The following is a 21299-nucleotide window of genomic DNA, read 5'->3' as shown; positions in this document are numbered from 1 at the left end:
TCCATTGCCCCAGGTACAAATAAGTACCTATATATAATATGTAAGCCACATTGAACCTGCTATGAGTGGGAAAGCACAGGGTACAAATGTAACAAAAAAATATATAGGGGCAGATTCTATATAGGGTGCTGAAATCAGTGCCAACTAAGTGTGTTCTAGAATCGGTGCTTAGGGCGCTGATTGTAGAATACAGCTTAGTTGATTTTTCCGCACCTAAATCTATGCGCATCCATTTAGACCAATGAAAATATGGCGTAAATCCCAGACGCACTGGGCCGTATTCTATAACTAGGTGCAAAAGTTTCAGAATGTCCACAAAATGACCATTCCCCCCCACCTTTTTGTCTGCGCACATTAGAAGTTCGGTGCATATCATTACAGAATACGCCTAGTGAGTTGTGCGCCTAAATTCTAATTGGTGCCAGTTAGTGCTCATTATTGCTGTTATCAGAACTTATTAGCTTGTTAAATTATGCGCATAGTTATAGAATCCACGCCAATCGCAGCGCCAATCTCTAGGCGCATTATATAGAATCCAGGGATAGTGTTTAACAAGTACATGCTTAGAATGAGTCAGTGCTGTGCATCCCACCATAGGTGCCGACTCCGTGGGTGCTCGAGCACCCCCAATATTTCACCTACCAGAAGTTCGTTCCCTCCCTCCTCCCATCGAGTTCCAGGCCCCCTCCCTCCAAATTTTAAAAGTCATCTATTTTATCTCGTCGGGGTTAGGGTGGCAGCAGTGGTAAAAAGCATGCAGGCTCGGCTCGGTGCTAACTGTTTTCCCTTCTCTCTCTCTCTCTCAGCTCTGGTCCCACCCTTGCGGAAACAGGAAGGGACAAGGGAGAGGGGACCCTGGAACTTGGAGGGAGGGAGGGACCCTGGAACTGGGAGGAGGGAGGGAGGACCCTGGAACTGGGAGGGAGGGACCCTGGAACTGGGAGGGAGACCCTGGAACTGGGTGGAAGGACGAGGGAGGGGGGACCCTGGAGGAGTGGCCGAATGGCCTAGTGGTTAGGGTGGTGGACTTTGGTCCTGGGGAACTGAGGAACTGAGTTCAATTCCCACTTCAGGCACAGGCAGCTCCTTGTGACTCTGGGCAAGTCACTTAACCCTCCATTGCCCCATGTAAGCCGCATTGAGCCTGCCATGAGTGGGAAAGCGCGGGGTACAAATGTAACAAACAAACAAACTGAGAGGGAGACCCTGGAACTGGGAGGGAGGAAGGACCCTGGAACTCAGAGGGAGACCCTGGAACTGGGAGGGAGGAGGGAGGGGGACCCTGGAACTCGGAGGAAGGACCTGGAACTGGGAGGGAGGAAGGACCCTGGAACTGGGAGGGAGGAGGGAGGGGGACCCTGGAACTCGGAGGGAGACCCTGGAATTGGGAGGGAAGAAGGACCCAGGAACTGGGAGGGAGGGAGGGAGAGAGGAAGGACCCTGGAACTGGAAGGGAGGGGGGATCCTGGAACTTGGAGGGAAGACCCTGGAACTGGGAGGGAGGAGGGAGGGGGACCCTGTAACTTGGAGGGAGGGAGGGACCCTGGAACTGGGAGGGAGGAAGGACCCGGGAACTGGGATGGAGAGAGGAAGGACCCTGGAACTGGGTGGGAGGGACCCTGTAACTGGGAGGGAGGGAGGCCATTGGAACTGGGAGGGAGGGGGACCCTGGAACTCGGAGGGAGGGAGGGAGGGAGGGAGGAAGGACGAGGGAGGGGGGACCCTGGAACTCAGAGGGAGACCCTGGAAGTGGGAGGGAGGAAGGACCCTGGAACTCAGAGGAAGGGAGGGAGGGACCCTGGAACTGGGAGGGAGGGAGGGAGGGGGGGAAGAAGGACCTTGGAACTGGGAGGGAGGGAGGGGAAGAAGGACCCTGGAACTCGGAGGGAGGGAGGGAGGGAGGAAGGGACCGTGGAACTGGGAGGGAGACCCTGGAACTGGGAGGGAGGAAGGACCTGGGAACTGGGAGGGAGGGAGGGAGGGAGGAAGGACCCTGGAACTGGGAGGGAGGGAGGGGGGGGAAGAAGGACCCTGGAACTGGGAGGGAGGGAGGGACCCTGGAACTTGAAGGGAGGGAGGGAGAGAGTGGGGCCTGGAACTGGGAGGGACTAGAGCTGAGAGGGAGGGAGGGAGGGGGGACTGGAACTCGAAGGGAGAGAGGAAGGGGGGATAGGGGAGAGGGAGGGGGGACAGGAGGGAGGGATACTTGAACGCGCCGTTCACAGCCGCTGCCTTGACTTTCTCTCCTCTCATTCCATCCTCGATCCACTTCAATCTGGCTTTCGCCCCCTACACTCAACAGAAACGGCACTATGGCACTATCTAAAGTCTGCAATGACCTGTTCCTTGCCAAATCCAAAGGCCTCTACTCCATCCTCATCCTCCTCAACCTATCCGCCGCTTTTGACACTGTCAATCATAATTTACTTCTTGCCACACTGTCCTCATTTGGGTTCCAGGGCTCTCCTGGTTCTCCTCCTATCTCTCCCACCGTACCTTCAGAGTACATTCTAATGGATCTTCCTCCACCCTCATCTCGCTCTTTGTTGGAGTTCCTCAGGGATCTGTCCTTGGACCCCTTCTTTTTTCAATCTACACCTCTTCCCTGGGCTCCCTGATCTCATCTCATGGTTTCCAATATCATCTCTATGCTGATGGCACCCAGCTTTATCTCTCCACACCAGACATCACTGCAGAGACCCAGGCCAAAGTATCGGCTTGCTTATCTGACATTGCTGCCTGGATGTCTAACCACCACCTGAAACTGAACATGGCCAAGACCGAGCTTATTGTCTTTCCACCCAAACCTACTTCTCCTCTCCCTCCACTTTCTATCTTGTTGATAACACCCTCATCCTCCCTGTCTCATCTGCCCGCAACCTCGGTGTCATCTTCGACTCCTCCATCTCCTTCTCTGCACATATCCAGCAGATAGCCAAGACCTGTCGCTTCTTCCTCTATAACATTAGCAAAATTTGCCCTTTCCTCTCTGAGCACACCACCAGAACTCTCATCCACTCTCTCATTACCTCTCATCTTGACTACTGCAATCTACTCCTCACTGGCCTCCCACTTAGCCATCTATCCCCCCTTCAGTCCATTCAGAACTCTGCTGCACGTCTTATCTTCCGTCTGGACCGATATACTCATATCACCCCTCTCCTCAAGTCACTTCACTGGCTTCCGATCAGATACCGCATACAGTTCAAGCTTCTCCTACTAACCTACAAATGCACTCGATCTGCAGCCCCTCCTTACCTCTCTAACCTCATCTCCCCTTACGTCCCTACCCATAACCTCTGCTCTCAGGACAAATCCCTCCTTTCAGTACCCTTCTCCACCACCGCCAACTCCAGGCTCCGCCCTTTCTGCCTCGCCTCACCCCATGCGTGGAATAAACTCCTTGAGCCCATACACCAGGCCCCCTCCCTGCCCATCTTCAAATCCTTGCTCAAAGCCCACCTCTTCAATGTCGCCTTCGGCACCTAACCACTATACCTCTACTCATGAAATCTAGACTACCACAACTTGACATTTCGTCCTTTAGATTGTAAGCTCTTTGAGCAGGGACTGTCCTTCTTTGTTGCTCTGTACAGCGCTGCGTAACCCTAGTAGCGCTCTAGAAATGTTAGGTAGTAGTAGTAGAGATGGGGGGAGGGGGGAATGCACCACCTGTACAAAAAAAAAAATTCAGCACCCCCAATTATTTTGAAAAGTTGGCTCCTATGCATCTCACTACACGTATACTCTGTTACAATTACGTGCTTAGAAAGAGGCATGCTATGTGTCTCTTCACATGTATACTCTGTCACAATTACATTCTTTAAATGAAGGTGCAGCTGCACGTCAGGCCCCTTGGAGCAGTAAGGAGCACCAAGAGTGGTTGTATTGGTTTCCACCTTGAAGACTCTTCCAGACATGACTTGAGAATATTTCCTTTCGGTATGAGGAAGAGGAAAGCTGCTACAAAGAATCTGAAGGCCTCTCAGACCTCTAGCACTCCTCAACAAGGCTCTATGGATAGACATTTGGTTCCTCCAACTCAGGTTGGGCTGGTTAATATAAGCTCCTCAGTAGAACAAGCTTCTCTCAGCACCCCTGAAAGGACCCCTCTTCCAATGCCAGGTACTTCCATTTTAGAAGGCATCTCCTCCAGAGGGGCTAGGTCTGTGGGTGTTGAAGAGACTGTTTCAGCTTTATTTAACTCATCTGAGGAACAATCTATTCAATTACCTGAACCTGTTATGTTGTCTCAGTCTAATACTGTGATTTTGGATTCCTTGTCACGAGATATCCCTCGTAGAGATATATGAACTTCGGTTATTAGAATTGAATCCAGATTGGGAGATACAGTTGGGCAGCTGTGTTGATTCTCTCAACAGTCAGCAAGAAATTTCTTTATAATGATCAAAGGTTCCAGAAATTGGAACCTGAAATTGTGACTTTGAAACAACTGGTTCTACTACAGTTAAAGATCGCCCCTCGATCTATGATGGGTTGGAGAGGCTGGAGACTCTTTACAGGGCCACAAATCTCAGTCTTGAGTTTTCCTTTAAGTAGATTGCTTTCAGTGGACATTTTATTTTCTAAATATCTAAAGTCCTGCTTATAAAGGGAACAACTTGCCCTCCATTTCAGAGAGAAAATCACCAAAATCAGAGCAGAATTCAAGAATAATATCAACAAGGATCATGAAATAGCCAAACACTCCGACATGGCAACACCCACGGATATGACATGGGATAAATTCCATGCCATCAAATGGTCCAAATTAGATTGAATAATTTGTAAATTCTCCAAATTCCACTTCCAACTAGACATATGGCCAATAAACCTCATGAGCTGTGTCTCTTCAAAGTTCAAATCGATTATCTACAACTGGCTGACCAACTCCATGTCTAGAGGTTCCTTTCCACCATCATTGGAAATATTATCTTCACTCCCATACCAAAAAACAAACAAGAATCAAGGGCCAATGTTAACAACTACTGACCTGTAGCATTCATACCATTCCCGATAAAGCTAACGGAAGGAATAATCACCATACAACTAACTGAATACCTGGAGAGATTCAATATACTACACAGCTCACAATCAGGTTTTCGAGCAAATTTCAGCACCGAGACCACTCTATACGCTCTGATACATGACAAGGGGAAGAAAGTACTCATCATGTAGTTTGACCTCTCAAGCACCTTCGATGTGGTAGATTCCAAATTATTCCTAATGTCCTAAACAACATTGGCATAACAAGTCATGTACTAAACTTGTTTTGTGGCTTCCTAAGAAACAGATCATTCTATTCAACGTCCTTATGGCCTCCCTGGGATACGGCTATGAAGCAGTGAGCTTCAGAGCATTTATATATGCAAATGACATCACCATACTAATTCCAACAAATGATGACATTCAATAAAACAACACATAGAGGACTGGATCACCCTAATCACAAACCAGATGGCAATGAACCAATTAAAATTACGCTGTGATAAAACAAAATTCCTACTGACAGGCCATAACGCAACCATAGAACAAAATGGTTCCTTCATAGTGAATGGTTTACCCTAAAAAACTAGAACTCTCCCTCAAAATCCTAGGCATAACAATAGACCAAAACTTATCCTGGGAAACACAGGTGAATAGGACAGTCAAGTCTTCCTTCTTCCAACTGCATAACCTCAGACGAATACAGAAATATTTTACACAAGGACACTTCAGACTCGTGGTACAGGCTCCAATTCTAAGCTAGACTACTGCAACATAATCTACTTAAACTGCCCTAAAAACTTAATACGCATACTACAGACAACACAAAACACGGCCATAAGACTAATCTATGGTCTGAAAAAATTTGACAGGGTCTCTCACCTATATGCCCAGCTACACTGGCTATCGGTAGAGGCCAGAATTATCCTCATTACATGTTTTCTCTAATCACAACTCTGCACACAAACTACAGGACAAAAAAAACTCTCTAAAATTATCCTTCCCGTCCTTTAAGAAATTTTGACTCAAGAGACTTTTCTCAAGCCTATTCACTTACCAAGCCGCCAAATTCTGGAACACCCTACCCAACACCAATGCTCAACATCAACTGCTACACTCAATTTCGTAAAGCCTTAAAAATCCGTTCTATTCAGAAATACATCTTACCAAACTTTTCATAAATCTGGTTACCCAACATGAGTTTCTCAATACATCTAATGTCAAACTGAAGGCCTGTTCACTGCATCTATGTATTAGACTGACTTATCTACCTGCTAACCCACTCTATAACCTGCTATGATACTTGTCTTCCCAATGCAATCTTGTTGAATTTTCTTTACTCTGTAATCTGCTCCGAACCTCTCGAGTTGTGAGCGGAATATAAGCACCTAGTAAAGTAAAGTAAAATTATAAAGAACAAAATTACACAGCATATTCAAAAGCATGGATTTATGAGACAAAGCCAACATGGATTTAGTCAAGGGAAATCTTGCCTCATCAATCTATTACATTTCTTTGAAGGGGTGAACAAACATGTGGATAAAGGCGAGCCGGTTGATATTGTGTATCTGGATTTTCAAAAGGCGTTTGACAAAGTACCTCATGAAAGGCTCCAGAAGAAATTGGAGAGTCATGGGATAGGAGGTAGTGTCCTAAATGCATTTCAACTAAAACTCAATAAAGAAAAAACTCACTGTCTTATCCTGTCATCCCAATACACCACGCACAATCCCGCAACTATCAACACACCAGACCACACCTTCCCTGTCTCAGACAGCCTGAAAATCCTTGGCGTTACACTAGACTGCAACCATACACTAGAAAGCCAAGTAAAATCCTCAACAAAGAAAATGTTCTACTCAATGTGGAAACTCAAACGCGTTGTAACCAGGCACCTCTCTTGTGCAGCCAAGGATAGAACAATCTCCTCCAGCCACAGGCTCCCGGTACAATGAAGAAATAGATGTCCACCAGTAACTTCAATTTTAAGGACTTTTATTCCATGCAGGTTTCTAGTACACAGTTCCAACAACAGCATAGCACATACCAGGATTCAATACAGGCTTACAGGCTCCAGCTTACAGGCTCCAGTCTGGGCTCTTTATCCAGTGTACAGTAAACAGTAATTCAATTACCAAGACAAGCAGTTCTTTCAGTTCATCATCACAGTTCAGTCACTAAGCAGCTTTTTCTACCTTCTATCCTCTTTACCTTCAGGAGAGTTCAATATTTTAGGGACCCCTTCTATCCAAGGGTTTCCCCTGCATCAGCTTCCCAATGAATTCAATACTTTTGGGACTTCCTCTCACCCAAGGAATCTCAGCCTGCTTCAGTACTTTAGGGACCTCCCTGCCCAAGGATTTTCAGCCTGCAAATACTTCTCTCTCTCCTGAACTGAACTGAACTCCTGGGACTCCTTCCCACCTGCCTAATCAATCCCTGGCTTCAGCTACCACAACCAATCATTCTCCTTCCATTAGCTTCCCCACACCCATACCAGCTGAGTTGAGCATTAAACTAATGAGACCAATGATGAGCTCCTGCACACAGGGTTTCCTAACTCTCTTTCCGCCTAGTGGCAGCCACTCTACACAACCTGCCAGCTTACACCCATGTCCTCCCTTATTGCAGCTAGGAGTCCAGTCCGGGTTTTCCATCTCACCCCCTTCCAGCCCAGTTTTCTCTACTACAATAAAATTAGCCAGATAATGTTCACAAACTTAACTTCATAGTTTTAGTACGATTGAGGTATCCTGCCCCTTCAGTCCCCGCGCAGTTTGTCTCTTCCACCTTCATCTCTCCTGAACTTTCATCAGGTTTGAAAGGTGTCTGTTCACAGTCCAAGGGCTCAAGATCCCCCCCTTCATACTTCCACCCCTCTTTTGGGCTGGGGCCCTTCTCTTCCCTGTTGCTCAGCTCGGCACACTTTCAGCTGGCTGGGAATGGCCACACCCCACCCTCTTCAGTAAGGAGGCCTCCCACATGGTTTTCCCCCTAGGGGAACTAGCATAGGTCCCTAGGATGCCCCCTGGCTACCAAGATGGGTATCTTTTCCCCCATCTACCTTCTTCTTGGTGTGGTCTTAATCCTAATGGCCATTACACTGGATCACTGCCCTCTAGAGGAAGTCTTTGGAAGGGCAGGCTCCTCTTCCATTAAGTCAGAACCACTCCGGGTTTTTGAGCTGGTGCCTTCTGTGACATGTAGTAGGCTTTTCCCCCACTCTTGTGACAAGCCCTGGCCACTACCTTGTCACTATATGTATATATCTATACGTGTGGGAAAACATACTCATCTGTCATAGGCAAATCAGTTATCTCAGCAGCGTAGCCCGACCTTGGTGGGAGGGGGGCCAGAGCCTAAAGTGTGTGTGTGGGGGGGGGCACATTTTAGCCCATCTCCCTCAGCCACCGCCCTCTCCCCTGCCACTTCCAACCCCCCCACTGCCGCCACTTCTGACCCCCGCCACCGCTAGGTACCTTTGCTGAAGCGTTTATCTGTCCCGCGCTGGTCTCCCACTGGCTTCCTCTCCTGTTTTCAACGTGCTGTGAAGTTGTTGTTTTATTTTATTTTTTATTATTCATATAACTCACAAAGAGAAGATACAGAAAATCGTAATAAGTTCAACCATAAAGATAAGATACAGGATATCTCTTACGAGACTATTTCTATTAGCTAATTCAACCATAATTCTCGATCTTAAGTTTTTTTACAGAAATCGATTCAAGAAAAGGAAATCATATCAGAAAAGTTCATATAAACTGAAATTTATACCGTAGATGGAAGCTGCTTGACCTATTTCTTCCTCTAATCTATTTTACAGTGTATATCTGTTACTTGACAATCACTTCCACTTTTTCCTCTTCCCTGGCGGTCACAAACTCTTCTAATTGTTTAGGGTCAAAGAATTGAAACTCCTTATTTTGAAAAAGAACACGACATATACAAGGAAATTTTAACAAAAAAAAACAGCTCCTAAAGCCAAAGTTCTCTGGCGCAATGACAAAAAGGCTTTGCGCCTCTTCTGAGTATCTCTAGATAGGTCGGGGTAAAGTCTTATTTTTGATCCAAAAAAGAGAGTGTCCAAGTGTCTAAAGGTTATCAATAGAAATCAAACAAAATAAAACATGGAAAAGAAAATAAGATGATACCTTTTTTATTGGACATAACTTAATACATTTCTTGATTAGCTTTCGAAGGTTGCCCTTCTTCGTCAGATCGGAAATAAGCAAATGTGCTAGCTGACAGTGTATATAAGTGAAAACATTCAAGCATTACTATGACAGTCTGACAGGGTGGGAGGATGGGGACATCAAAGCATATCATTGATATTCTAACAGGATGGGTGTGGGTAGGTGAGGGGAGGGTGATCAACAGAGACATACAGCTTTATGGTTTATAATGGGCTAGGAACCCCAGATCCTTGTTAAGTCCTTTCTGTTGGGTGTTAAAATATTCTGTATGTATGTCTGTATGTCTCTGTTGATCACCCTCCCCTCACCTATCCACACCCATCCTGTTAGAATATCAATGATATGCTTTGATGTCCCCATCCTCCCACCCTGTCAGACTGTCATAGTAATGCTTGAATGTTTTCACTTATATACACTGTCAGCTAGCACATTTGCTTATTTCCGATCTGAGGAAGAAGGGCAACCTTCGAAAGCTAATCAAGAAATGTATTAAGTTATGTCCAATACAAAAAGGTATCATCTTATTTTCTTTTCCATGTTTTATTTTGTTTGATTTCTATAGATTCTACATGGAACGTTGCTATTCCACTAGCAACATTCCATGTAGAAGTTGGCCCTTGTAGATCAGCAATGTGGCCGCGCAGGCTTCTGCTTCTGTGAGTCTGACGTCCTGCAGGACGTCAGACTCACAGAAACAGAAGCCTGCGCAGCCTTCTACATGGAATGTTGCTAGTGGAATAGCAACATTCTATGTAGAATCTCCAATAGTAGCAACATTCCATGTAGAATCTTAAATAGCAGCAACAGAATCTCAATAGTAGCAACATTCCATGTAGAACCTCCAATAGTAGCAACAGAATCTCAATAGTAGTAACATTCCATGTAGAATCTCCAATAGCAGCAACATTCCATGTAGAATCTCCAATAGTAGCAACAATCCATGTAGAATCTCCAATAGTATCTATTTTACTGTCATAGTAATGCTTGAATGTTTTCACTTATATACACTGTCAGCTAGCACATTTGCTTATTTCCGATCTGAGGAAGAAGGGCAACCTTCGAAAGCTAATCAAGAAATGTATTAAGTTATGTCCAATACAAAAAGGTATCATCTTATTTTCTTTTCCATGTTTTATTTTGTTTGATTTCTATAGATTCTACATGGAACGTTGCTATTCCACTAGCAACATTCCATGTAGAAGTTGGCCCTTGTAGATCAGCAATGTGGCCGCGCAGGCTTCTGCTTCTGTGAGTCTGACGTCCTGCAGGACGTCAGACTCACAGAAACAGAAGCCTGCGCAGCCTTCTACATGGAATGTTGCTAGTGGAATAGCAACATTCTATGTAGAATCTCCAATAGTAGCAACATTCCATGTAGAATCTTAAATAGCAGCAACAGAATCTCAATAGTAGCAACATTCCATGTAGAACCTCCAATAGTAGCAACAGAATCTCAATAGTAGTAACATTCCATGTAGAATCTCCAATAGCAGCAACATTCCATGTAGAATCTCCAATAGTAGCAACAATCCATGTAGAATCTCCAATAGTATCTATTTACTGTCATAGTAATGCTTGAATGTTTTCACTTATATACACTGTCAGCTAGCACATTTGCTTATTTCCGATCTGAGGAAGAAGGGCAACCTTCGAAAGCTAATCAAGAAATGTATTAAGTTATGTCCAATACAAAAAGGTATCATCTTATTTTCTTTTCCATGTTTTATTTTGTTTGATTTCTATAGATTCTACATGGAACGTTGCTATTCCACTAGCAACATTCCATGTAGAAGTCGGCCCTTGTAGATCAGCAATGTGGCCGCGCAGGCTTCTGCTTCTGTGAGTCTGACGTCCTGCAGGACGTCAGACTCACAGAAACAGAAGCCTGCGCAGCCTTCTACATGGAATGTTGCTAGTGGAATAGCAACATTCTATGTAGAATCTCCAATAGTAGCAACATTCCATGTAGAATCTTAAATAGCAGCAACAGAATCTCAATAGTAGCAACATTCCATGTAGAACCTCCAATAGTAGCAACAGAATCTCAATAGTAGTAACATTCCATGTAGAATCTCCAATAGCAGCAACATTCCATGTAGAATCTCCAATAGTAGCAACAATCCATGTAGAATCTCCAATAGTATCTATTTTACTGTCATAGTAATGCTTGAATGTTTTCACTTATATACACTGTCAGCTAGCACATTTGCTTATTTCCGATCTGAGGAAGAAGGGCAACCTTCGAAAGCTAATCAAGAAATGTATTAAGTTATGTCCAATACAAAAAGGTATCATCTTATTTTCTTTTCCATGTTTTATTTTGTTTGATTTCTATTGATAACCTTAAGAGTGGACTAACACGGCTACCACACTCCTCTACTCAAGTGTCTAAAAGAAAGCCTTAATACTGCATCTCTGTCCATTTCGTTAATCTTTGGGTTATTACTTCCAATGAAGAATCCATAAAGGACGTCAAATTCAAATCCTCTCCCACATTCGGCTCTGCTCCAACCATACTTGTAGAATTGGTTTTAGCTTTAATTTGTAAATATTGCACTCGCACCGTAGGAAGAAGCGATTCTTTTGACAACCCCAGGATCTCAATTAAATATTTCTTTACCGTATCAAGCGGAGATATCAATGGGGATTCGGGAAAATTTGTAAATCTTTGCCATGCAGTTGTTTTAATGAAACTGAGCATGCACGGTGTGACTGAAAACAGGAGAGGAAGCAAGTGCGAGACCAGCGCGGGATAGAAAAATGCTTCAGCTGGCATGGGTTGGGGTCGGGGACCTCCACCAGCCGGGGCTCCAGAGCCAATTTGGGGGGGGGATCCCAGGCCCCTGTGGCCCCCCCCATAGCTACGCCACTGAGTTATCTGCATGCTCTTTACATGCACATTTCTCTCACTGCAAATATGTGTGTGTTTACGTAACCGCATGTCAGTTATGTGCTCTCCGTGTTTCTGCACGTCTGTTTCTCTGCAAACGTAGATAAATGTGTGTTTGTGTAGCCAAGCGAGGAGCAGCCACGGAAACTGGAGGAACCCTGAATTCCTACGTGGAAGTAGAGTTCAAAAACAAAAAAAGGGGTAAGATGATCTGGCCCTTCCAATAAACCAGAGATGTTTTAACACTACAAAGTCTTTATTTAAGAGCATCAAGTGACTCGACACAGCAGCCGTGTGTAGCCAGACACATCAGTTATACATCTGTCTTTTCTCACATCTATATAAATAATTCCCACCTCCAACGTTCTGAAGCTCACTCTGTGCCACTGAAGCCCTGAAGCCTGCCCCTGAAGCCCCCCCCCGTAGTGTTCGTAGGGTCTCAGCACCACTCATAGCCCCGCCCTCAGCCCCGCCCACCCCTGACATAATTCGCAACTCCAACATTCTAAAGCTCACTGTGGCTTCACTGAAAGGTTCACATGGCATCTTTAAAGAGTCGGAGAAAAACAAAAACCCTTTCCAAAACGACCTCCGTTTCAAACTTCGTTGAAGGAGAAAAGGGAGCATTTGTGAGGTGGCCTTTGTTGCTAAAGCACGCTGGCTCTCAGCGCCTGACAGAGGGAGGGAGGGATGCCTTAGAACTGGGAGGGAGAGGAGAAGGGGGAGGGGGACCCTGGAACTGGGAGGGGCAACCCTGGAACTGGGAGGGGGCGACCCCAGAACTGGGGGGGGCGGAACTGAGAGGGAGAGAGGGAGGGGGCAGGGCCACCCTGGAACTGGGAGGTAGGCAGGGAGGGGGGCCGACTCTGGAACTGGGAGACAGGGAAGGAGGGGGGGCGACCCTGGAACTGGAAGGGGGGACGACACTGAAACTGGGGGACAGGGAGGGGGGGACAGCCAACCTAGAGCTGACAGGGATGGGGGGGGGGACAAAAACCCTGGAACTGGGAGGGAGGGGGGAGAGAGGGGGGCCCCCTAGAACTGGAAGGGAGGGGACACCTGGCACACACTCTCATTCTTACACACGCACTCTCTCTCACACAGACACACTCACACCCAGTCTCGCTCTCACTGTCACACACACACACTCACACATTCCCTCTCTCTCTATCACATACTCACTCTCACACACACTCTGTAAAACATACACACTCCGAGGAAAACCTTGCTAGCGCCCGTTTCATTTGTGTCTGAAACGGGTCTTTTTTCCTAGTATATATATATTTGTATATGTGTGAAACACCTTCATCTGTCACAAGCGCATCAGTTATCTGTACTCTGTGTGTGGTGCAGTGGCCTCAAATTCTCCCTCCTGGTACTGGGTAACTTGAGAGCTCTCCAGATAACTGTCTTTATTACCCAGATAAACTCCTTTCTATCTCAAAGGCGGAGAACAGAGAGCTGCGAAGGGATCGGTAAGCACTTCCTTGCGCTCTTTTGATATCGGGTCTGTAAAGTTTTAAAGCATCTCCTTCTGACTAAGTGACGTTACCATTGTTTCACAATCAATTTTGTTCCTGTATCCTGCCTTCAATATATCATCTTCCTTTTCTATAAATACCCAGCAGATGAATTGATTTTTTTTGCCTGTCCCCAATATCTCATCTAGTCCCTCTGTAGATTTTTCTCTTTCATAAGAAGCCATCCTGGGTCAGTATCCTTGTTTCCAAACAGTGGCCAAGCCACCCTCGTATCGAGAATAAGTGGCACTAAATTTGTTGTTCCCTTGTAATAATAACTGGTCCCAAATCAACTCACACTTTTTTGTTTTGTTTTTTAAAATTCTTTTCCATGTATAAAAGATCATAGCCAGGGATTTCCATTCCCGTCCGTGCAGGTTTCCTATCAGCACAGTCCCTTTTCAATCGTTTCTAATGAATAAATGAAGCACTGGAGACATTCCTGTTACACGGAGAGGGGAATGGTGTCCCGGGGACAGAGAGGGACAAAACCCAGCATTACACATCTTGGAAGGACATGGCCTGTCAAATCGCCTACAGAATTATGTTATACAGCATAGACAACATACAGTGAAGATGGTCATATTCATTGGAAGATCATTCCACCCTTTCGAACTAAAGTGTGATTTCGGACCTTCAGTCTTCACACAGCCACTACGACTTCTCCACAGAACATACAGGAGTCTCTCCCTAAAATAATCAACCCATTTTGCTATTTTTAACAATCCTTACACGTATCCTGAGTAAGCGTTCAATAGATCTTTCTATCACCAGTATCAGATCCCAGATATTCCTCACCCATCCTGACGCTGAGAAGGATCCGATTGTACCAGATTTAGACATTTCTGGACGATGACTATTACCATGTAAAATAGTTTGTCTTGTTGGGCAGACTGGATGGACCGCTCAGGTCTTTATCTGCCATCATTTACTATGTTGAGGTCTGCACAGTGCACCCCTCTCCTTCCATTGCCCCAGTTAATGTAACCTTCCCACTGTCAAAAGCCTTGAAAACGACATACGACCACCTAAACTTCCGGAAATCACTAAAAACCAACCTGTTTAAAAAGGCATACCCTACCGATCCAACTTAAATGCCTAATCTCTGCAACACAACCAAACTAAAGCACGTAATGGACATAACACAACTCTTCCGTTCTCCGATTCCCTAATGTGGCTGTGCCACATGAACTTGATCTTATCACATCATCACCCTGTATTTGTTCACACCGGAGCCTGCAAAGGCCTCTCTGGTACTATGTAAGCCACATTGAGCCTACAAATAGGTGGGAAAATGTAGGATACAAATGTAACAAATAAATAAGACAAATAGGAGAAAATAATTTTTCACTCAACGAACAGTTAAGCTCTGGAACTCTTTGCTGGAGGATGTGGTAACAACGGTTAGTGTATCTGGGTTTAAAAAATGTTTGAACAAGTTCCTGGAGGAAAAGTCCATAGTCTGCTATTGAGACAGACATGGGTAGGCAACTGCTTGTCCTGGGATTTATAGCATGGAAAGTTGCCACAATTTGGGTTTCTTGGACTAACCCAGTGTGGCTACTCTTATGTTCTTATGTAAGAACTAAAACCATGTACATCAATAAAAAGCAATCATCATTGCACCCTTCGTGTAAACCCATAAAAGCAAAGTATAATTAACAACATAAACTTTATTCTACTCCCCAAAACCTCGAGCAAATCAACTGATGCAGATCACCAGGGAGCAAATTGCCCGTTCAAGACTTTGCTATTAGCTAAGTGGTTATTTGATTTTTGAAGTTTGTTACACACAGCATTATTCTATAAAAAATCTTTTTGAAAAAATATTTCCACATATAGGGAGGAGGTGGGGGATAAGAGCAATGATTAAAGAAAGTACGGTGACTCCTTTGGGAATAATTTCAGCAGTCTTGCTGCCCGTCACCTTTCTGAGGTTTTTCCCCTCTTCTGCCACATTTTGTTACCCTGTACATTGTGCATGATTAGATTCACCCTTACAGCATTGTTACATTTCACAAATTAAGCCAATCTCCCCCTTTTGTGTTTGTTACCTGGATACAAATGTAACAAATAAATAAATAAAATGTTACTATGTTAGGTCTCTTTTAGACAACCTGTGATTTCAGACTGCAAAGGAGACAGTCTCTTATCTTCTTATTTAGTTAAAATCTTCTATAACCTGCTCATCCAAAGTTCTTAGCGGGTTCCAATAAAACACAGATAATTAATTCCATAAAATGCAATCAAATGCATAAGTGCTAAGTAAACTAAAAACAAATCAAGAAACAACAGAACATTTCTTAGAATAAGCCAGAGCAGCTGATTTCCGATTGCACAGAAGTCAGGTCTCCTTTACACGAGGTCTGATTTCAGACTGCAGAAAAGGTTGGTGTCCCTGTTAAGTAAGTCACATACCCAATTTTGTTGAGGTCTGCACAGTGTACCCCTCTCCTTCCATCGCCCCAGTTAATGTAACGTTCCCACTGTCAAAGTCTTTCTCCATGTTATCTTGAATCAACAAGAAAAGAAGTTTGTTTCCTAAAGAGAAGGAAACCAGAACGGAAGCTACAATCCCTCCCCAAAAATAAGGTTTCATAGAATCAGCAAAAGATTATGAAATGAAGGAAGGCATCCAGAGTACCTAGGAATAAACAAGTCATGTGCATGACAAGGATCTGTTAATTACTTTGCAAACAATAAAAGTGGAACCCAGTGTCCCAATGTGAATTTCTCTTTTTTCACTATTTACTATTATGGTTTTTTTTCTTTTTATTAGATTTGAAAAATACACCAAAAACAGAAAAATAGTACAACAGAAGAAAGTACCCAAAGCTGAGTCCAAGACCTAATGGCAGGTCGTAGTTGAAAGAAAAAGGTCTAAAGATTTCCATTTTTTAAGACCAGTTTTATGTCCTAGAATAGAATTTACGGCCGACTGCTCGTATTTTTTGTACAGTAGAATCCAGTTCCACCAAACCACCACGTTCACTGGAGAACTGTCCTTCCAGTGCGAGATGATCAGTTTCAATGCAACTGAGACCAAGAAGTCAAACAATAACTTATCATTTTCTGAAAAGAGAAATCACATGCAAATAGATTAAGAGAACGCTGCCAGAGTAAGAAGTTACATAAGTACATAAGTAATGCCACACTGGGAAAAGACCAAGGGTCCATCGAGCCCAGCATCCTGTCCACAACAGCGGCCAATCCAGGCCAAGGGCACCTGGCGAGCTTCCCAAACGTACAAACATTCTATACATGTTATTCCTGGAATTGTGGATTTTTCCCATTTAAGTAGTGGTTTATGGACTTGTTCTTTAGGAAACCGTCTAACCCCTTTTTAAACTCTGCCAAGCTAACCACCTTCACCACGTTCTCCGGCAACGAATTCCAGAATTTAATTATGCGTTGGGTGAAGAAACATTTTCTATGATTTGTTTTAAATTTACTACACTGTAGTTTCATCGCATGCCCCCTAGTCCTAGTATTTTTGGAAAGCGTGAACAGACGCTTCACATCCACCTGTTTCATGCCACTCATTATTTTATATACCTCTATCATGTCTCCCCTCAGCCGTCTCTTCTCCAAGCTGAAAAGCCCTAGCCTCCTTAGTCTTTCTTCATAGGGAAGTTGTCCCATCCCCGCTTGGGTATACAGCTGCCAGTTGTGAGCCCCTTGTGCTGATCCTAGAGCAGAAGTTCCAGGCCCGAAGCAGTCAGAAAGCCCAGTGCTTCACCTGCGATAGCTGCTGTTCCCCAGAGGTTGAGCCCCTGGGTGCAGGCTGCCGGCAGGACTTCTGGACTCAGGATCTGGACAAGAAGGACTACCAGCAAGGGAACCAGACTAGGCAGCAAGGGAGCGAGGCGGACAGCCACCACAGATAGGGTCAGGTCTCAGCAGAGAACCAGGTGGTCAGCAAGCAGGAAGCATGGTCAGGTCCAAGCAGAGGTGTTGACTGGTGGCAATCAGGAAGCAAGGTCAGGTTCGAGCAGAGGTCTGGCTAGGCAGCAAAGCAACAGGAGAGAACACACCAGCACAATCAACAAGGTAGTAGCCGATGCAAAGAAGCAGTGCAGTGTTCCTGGTTTTAAGCTGAAGGCATCTGACGTCACTGTAGACACGCCCAGACGTAGATGTGACCAGACTGTGGAAGTGCTCAGACTGTAGGCGCCCTGGAGGAAAGGGATCAACAACATCGTAGGCGCATGCGTTTGGCTCCGCACATAACACTCCGGGTTTGTGACATTAAGAGAACGCTGTCAGAGCAAGAACTTAGGTCCACATTTCCCCTGATGAAGCCTGGAGAAGTCATGGGTGAAGCGGGACCCCGTTGGGTTCAAAGATAAGCGTGCCTTCAGTTGATATTTTTTGATGAACATTGAACAAAGTATTTCAAATGTTTAAAGCGATGGATGTTTTCTGACCAATGATGACTTTTTGATCTGCACAGTCAGCGCCTTAATGACGAAAAGACAGAGCACAGCAGACTATTGAGGTCTTTTTCCTCCATTTTATTTTAAAAGTAATAGTGAATAGTGAAAAAAGAGAAATGCACTACTGGTGATTGGCATTGGGACATTGGGTTCCACTTTTATTGTTTGCAAAGTGCTCATTTTAGTTAAGTGGATTGTTCCAGTAATTAGTGAGAGTATTTCTGTCAATAGCATAACATTAGATTTTATGTTCTGCTTTTACCTTTTCAGTTCTAAGTGGATCACTTGTTCACTTGTTCAGAACCCTTATTTTATCATCCTCACTTTAATATTCCCTTATCTCTTGTTTGTCCTGTTTGTCTGTTCTAATTAGATTGTAAGCTCTGTCGAGCAGGGACTGTCTCTTCATGTTCAAGTGTGCAGCGCTGCGTACGTCTAGTAGCGTTATAGAAATGATAAGTAGTAGTAGCAGTCTTTAGGATTCCGGAATCTTGCTATTCTTTGGGTTCCAGAATCTTGCTATTCTTTGTCCTTATCTCTTATTTGTCCTGTTTGTCTGTCCTAATTAGAGCAGGGACTGTCTCTTCATGTTCAAGTGTACAGCGCTGCGTACGTCTAGTAGCACTTTAGAAACGATAAGTAGTAGTAGTAGTAATCACAGTAAGAGAACCAGAACATTTACTGGGCTATACATGATAATACAATCATGACAAAACAGTAATCCTCTAACAACATGCAAAAATCCATACCCATAAGCTAGGCCGTTAGGACATTTCTGCAAAATATAGCTTTAATTCTCCTTCTGAAATCAAGGTAGTTATGAAAAGCTTGGAGAACTCTACCTATTTCTTTCCCCGTTCTTGCCACTTGGAAGGCAAATAGACATTCAAAACATTTTTTGAAATTTTCTTGCCCGCGATAGAAGGGAAGCTGAGTGGATTAAACATATTTTCTCTGCATAGCCAAGAAGAATTGGTAAGTAGAAAGTGTTCATTCATGTATAATGGAGCTAAACCGAAAAAAAGTTTATAAAGAATACAGAAAATTTCGAACTGTATTCTGGCTTCAACGAGGAGCCAATCCAGCACTACATAAAATATCTTTAATGGGTACATTAAACAAACTGCAGTATTTTGAATTGTTTGCATCTTTTCCTTGATTGCTTGGGACAACCTAGACAAACAGTGTTACAGTGATCTAACTGGGAGAGCACTGTAGTTTGTGTTAATAATCTAAATTCTTTGAATGTAAAAAAAAATTACAAATTCTCCGAAGCTTTCTCACCAAACAGAATGTTTTCTTGCTTGAATTACTGATCTGGGAGTCAAAAACCAAGGTTTGATCAATAAATATTCCCAGAATCTTAATTGTTGGTGACAGTTCAAAGTTACGCTGATCAATTGTAAATGATGTAAGATTAGGATCTCAGTGTATTTATCTTCACTCATTATCCCTTATATACCCACACATGCTCTTCGGTTGGACTTGTTATTCTACACCCCTCGCAGTTCAGTTGGGCTTCTACCCAAAGTTCTGCTTTGTGGAATTCTTTGCCTAAGCATCTGTGTTTGGAACTGAATTAAAGAGTTATTTCTTTGATGGAGCTTTTGCAGGTCCTTAAGTTCGTTCTGGAATAGGAAGCATTGTGGAGTGGTGAGACTACAGTTCTTAAGAACATAAACATAGGGAACATAAGACTAGCCATACTGGTTCAGACCAATGGTCCATCTAGCCCAGTATCCTGCTTCCAACAGTGGCCAATCCAGGTCACAAGTATCTGGCAGAAACCCAGTTAGCACCATTGCATGCTACCAATCCCAAGTCAAGCAGTGGCGTCACCTATGTCCATCTTGATAATATACTATGGACTTTTCCTCCAGGAACTTGTCCAAACTTTTTTTTTTTTTTAATTTATAGAAGTCTTTATTCAGTTTTGTCAATCGAACACAAGCTTGACCGTCTTTACATAACAGCAGCTAAATATGATGATGCACAATCAAGCCAGGTGACGCTACTCAATATCACTTGCAACACTACTAACAGACTAACATTGTCAAATATGCAGCTTATAATACTTCAACCATTTTATAATTTTACATTTAAATCTACCCCAACTTTAAACCCCTACCCCCCTCCTTCACCCCCTAAACCACCCTCCTCCCTCCCACCCGTCTTCCCGCTTTTTGTGTCCCCCATTCAAAACTTCAGTTATTCTACACACTTAGTCAAAAAGGGTTCCCAGATTCTCTTCCATTTGGGCAACATTCTTTGTTTTACAGCAGTCAACCTTTCCATTTCACAAATATGGCGAACCTTGGTTATCCATCTTACCATTGAGGGAACCAAGGGGGACTTCCAGCTTTGAGCTAAGTTTACCCGTGCCACATTAAGGGAGGCACGTACCAAAAGCCACTGATGGGACTCAAGACCTTCAGGTCGCGCCCCCAGCAAAAAGATCGAGGGATGCCACTGCACAGACCTACCAATCCATCCTTGAAGTCGTGCCTGAACTCCTCTCCAATAAGCTTGTGCTTTCGGGCACTTCCACCAAATGTGTCCTGCAGTTCCCTCCTCCCCGCAATTTCGCCAACAACTACGTGGTATTTGGGCATTCATGTGGTGTAACCTAGCGGGTGTCAAATACCATCTGTAAAACACCTTAACCGCATTTTCTTGTAAGGCCACAGCCCCTGATGTCTTCCTGATATTTTTCTCCAAAGTCAACCAATTGGCCTCTGAGAGTGTAAATTGCAATTCTCGCTCCCACCTCTGTCTATGTAATACATATGGTTTTGAAAGCCTCATTAAGTAATCATACATAAAAGATATCAGCCCCCTCGTACGCTTCGTGTCCACACATACCTCCTCCATCGGATGCGTGTCACGCCTTAAACATGTACCGTACACGGGCCCCTTAAGAAAATGATGGAGCTGCAAATAGGCATAGTGATCGCTGGAGCTAAGCCCGTAATCATTCTTCAAATTCTCAAAAGGGGTCACCCTGTCACCCACATGTAGTTGCCCTAATAACTCCAGGCCTGTTACAGCCCAATCACTAAAAGGTCTACTGTACATACCTGGTATAAAAAGGGGATTATCCGCAATTGGGGCTAAACCCGACATTATCGGATAACGTTCCGGGAACATAGAGTCCCAATAATGAAACGTGGCCTGGACTGTGGGAGGAAATCTGTCCACTCTTCCCCTGTGTTTACTAGGTAGCCACATTAAATGGCCCAGAGGGCGTGAGCCCACCAAAGCTTGCTCAATAGCC

General features: G+C 44.3%; 1 protein-coding gene across 1 annotated transcript in view; it reads right to left on the bottom strand.

Annotated features, from left to right (window-relative positions):
- Positions 1-16089, bottom strand: part of LOC115458729 (CD209 antigen-like protein C) — an 80075-nt gene extending 63986 nt beyond the window's left edge. Inside the window, exon 1 of the mRNA XM_030188553.1 lies at positions 16008-16089. Within this exon, the coding sequence (XP_030044413.1) occupies positions 16008-16050 (43 nt within the window). The 5' untranslated portion in view covers positions 16051-16089. The remainder of the gene's footprint in view (positions 1-16007) is intronic.
- Positions 16090-21299: the final 5210 nt, after the last annotated feature.

This window comes from Microcaecilia unicolor, unplaced genomic scaffold (assembly GCF_901765095.1).
Source record: "Microcaecilia unicolor unplaced genomic scaffold, aMicUni1.1, whole genome shotgun sequence".
Taxonomy (NCBI): Eukaryota; Metazoa; Chordata; class Amphibia; order Gymnophiona; family Siphonopidae; genus Microcaecilia; species Microcaecilia unicolor.
This window is presented reverse-complemented; position numbering and strand designations above follow the sequence as displayed.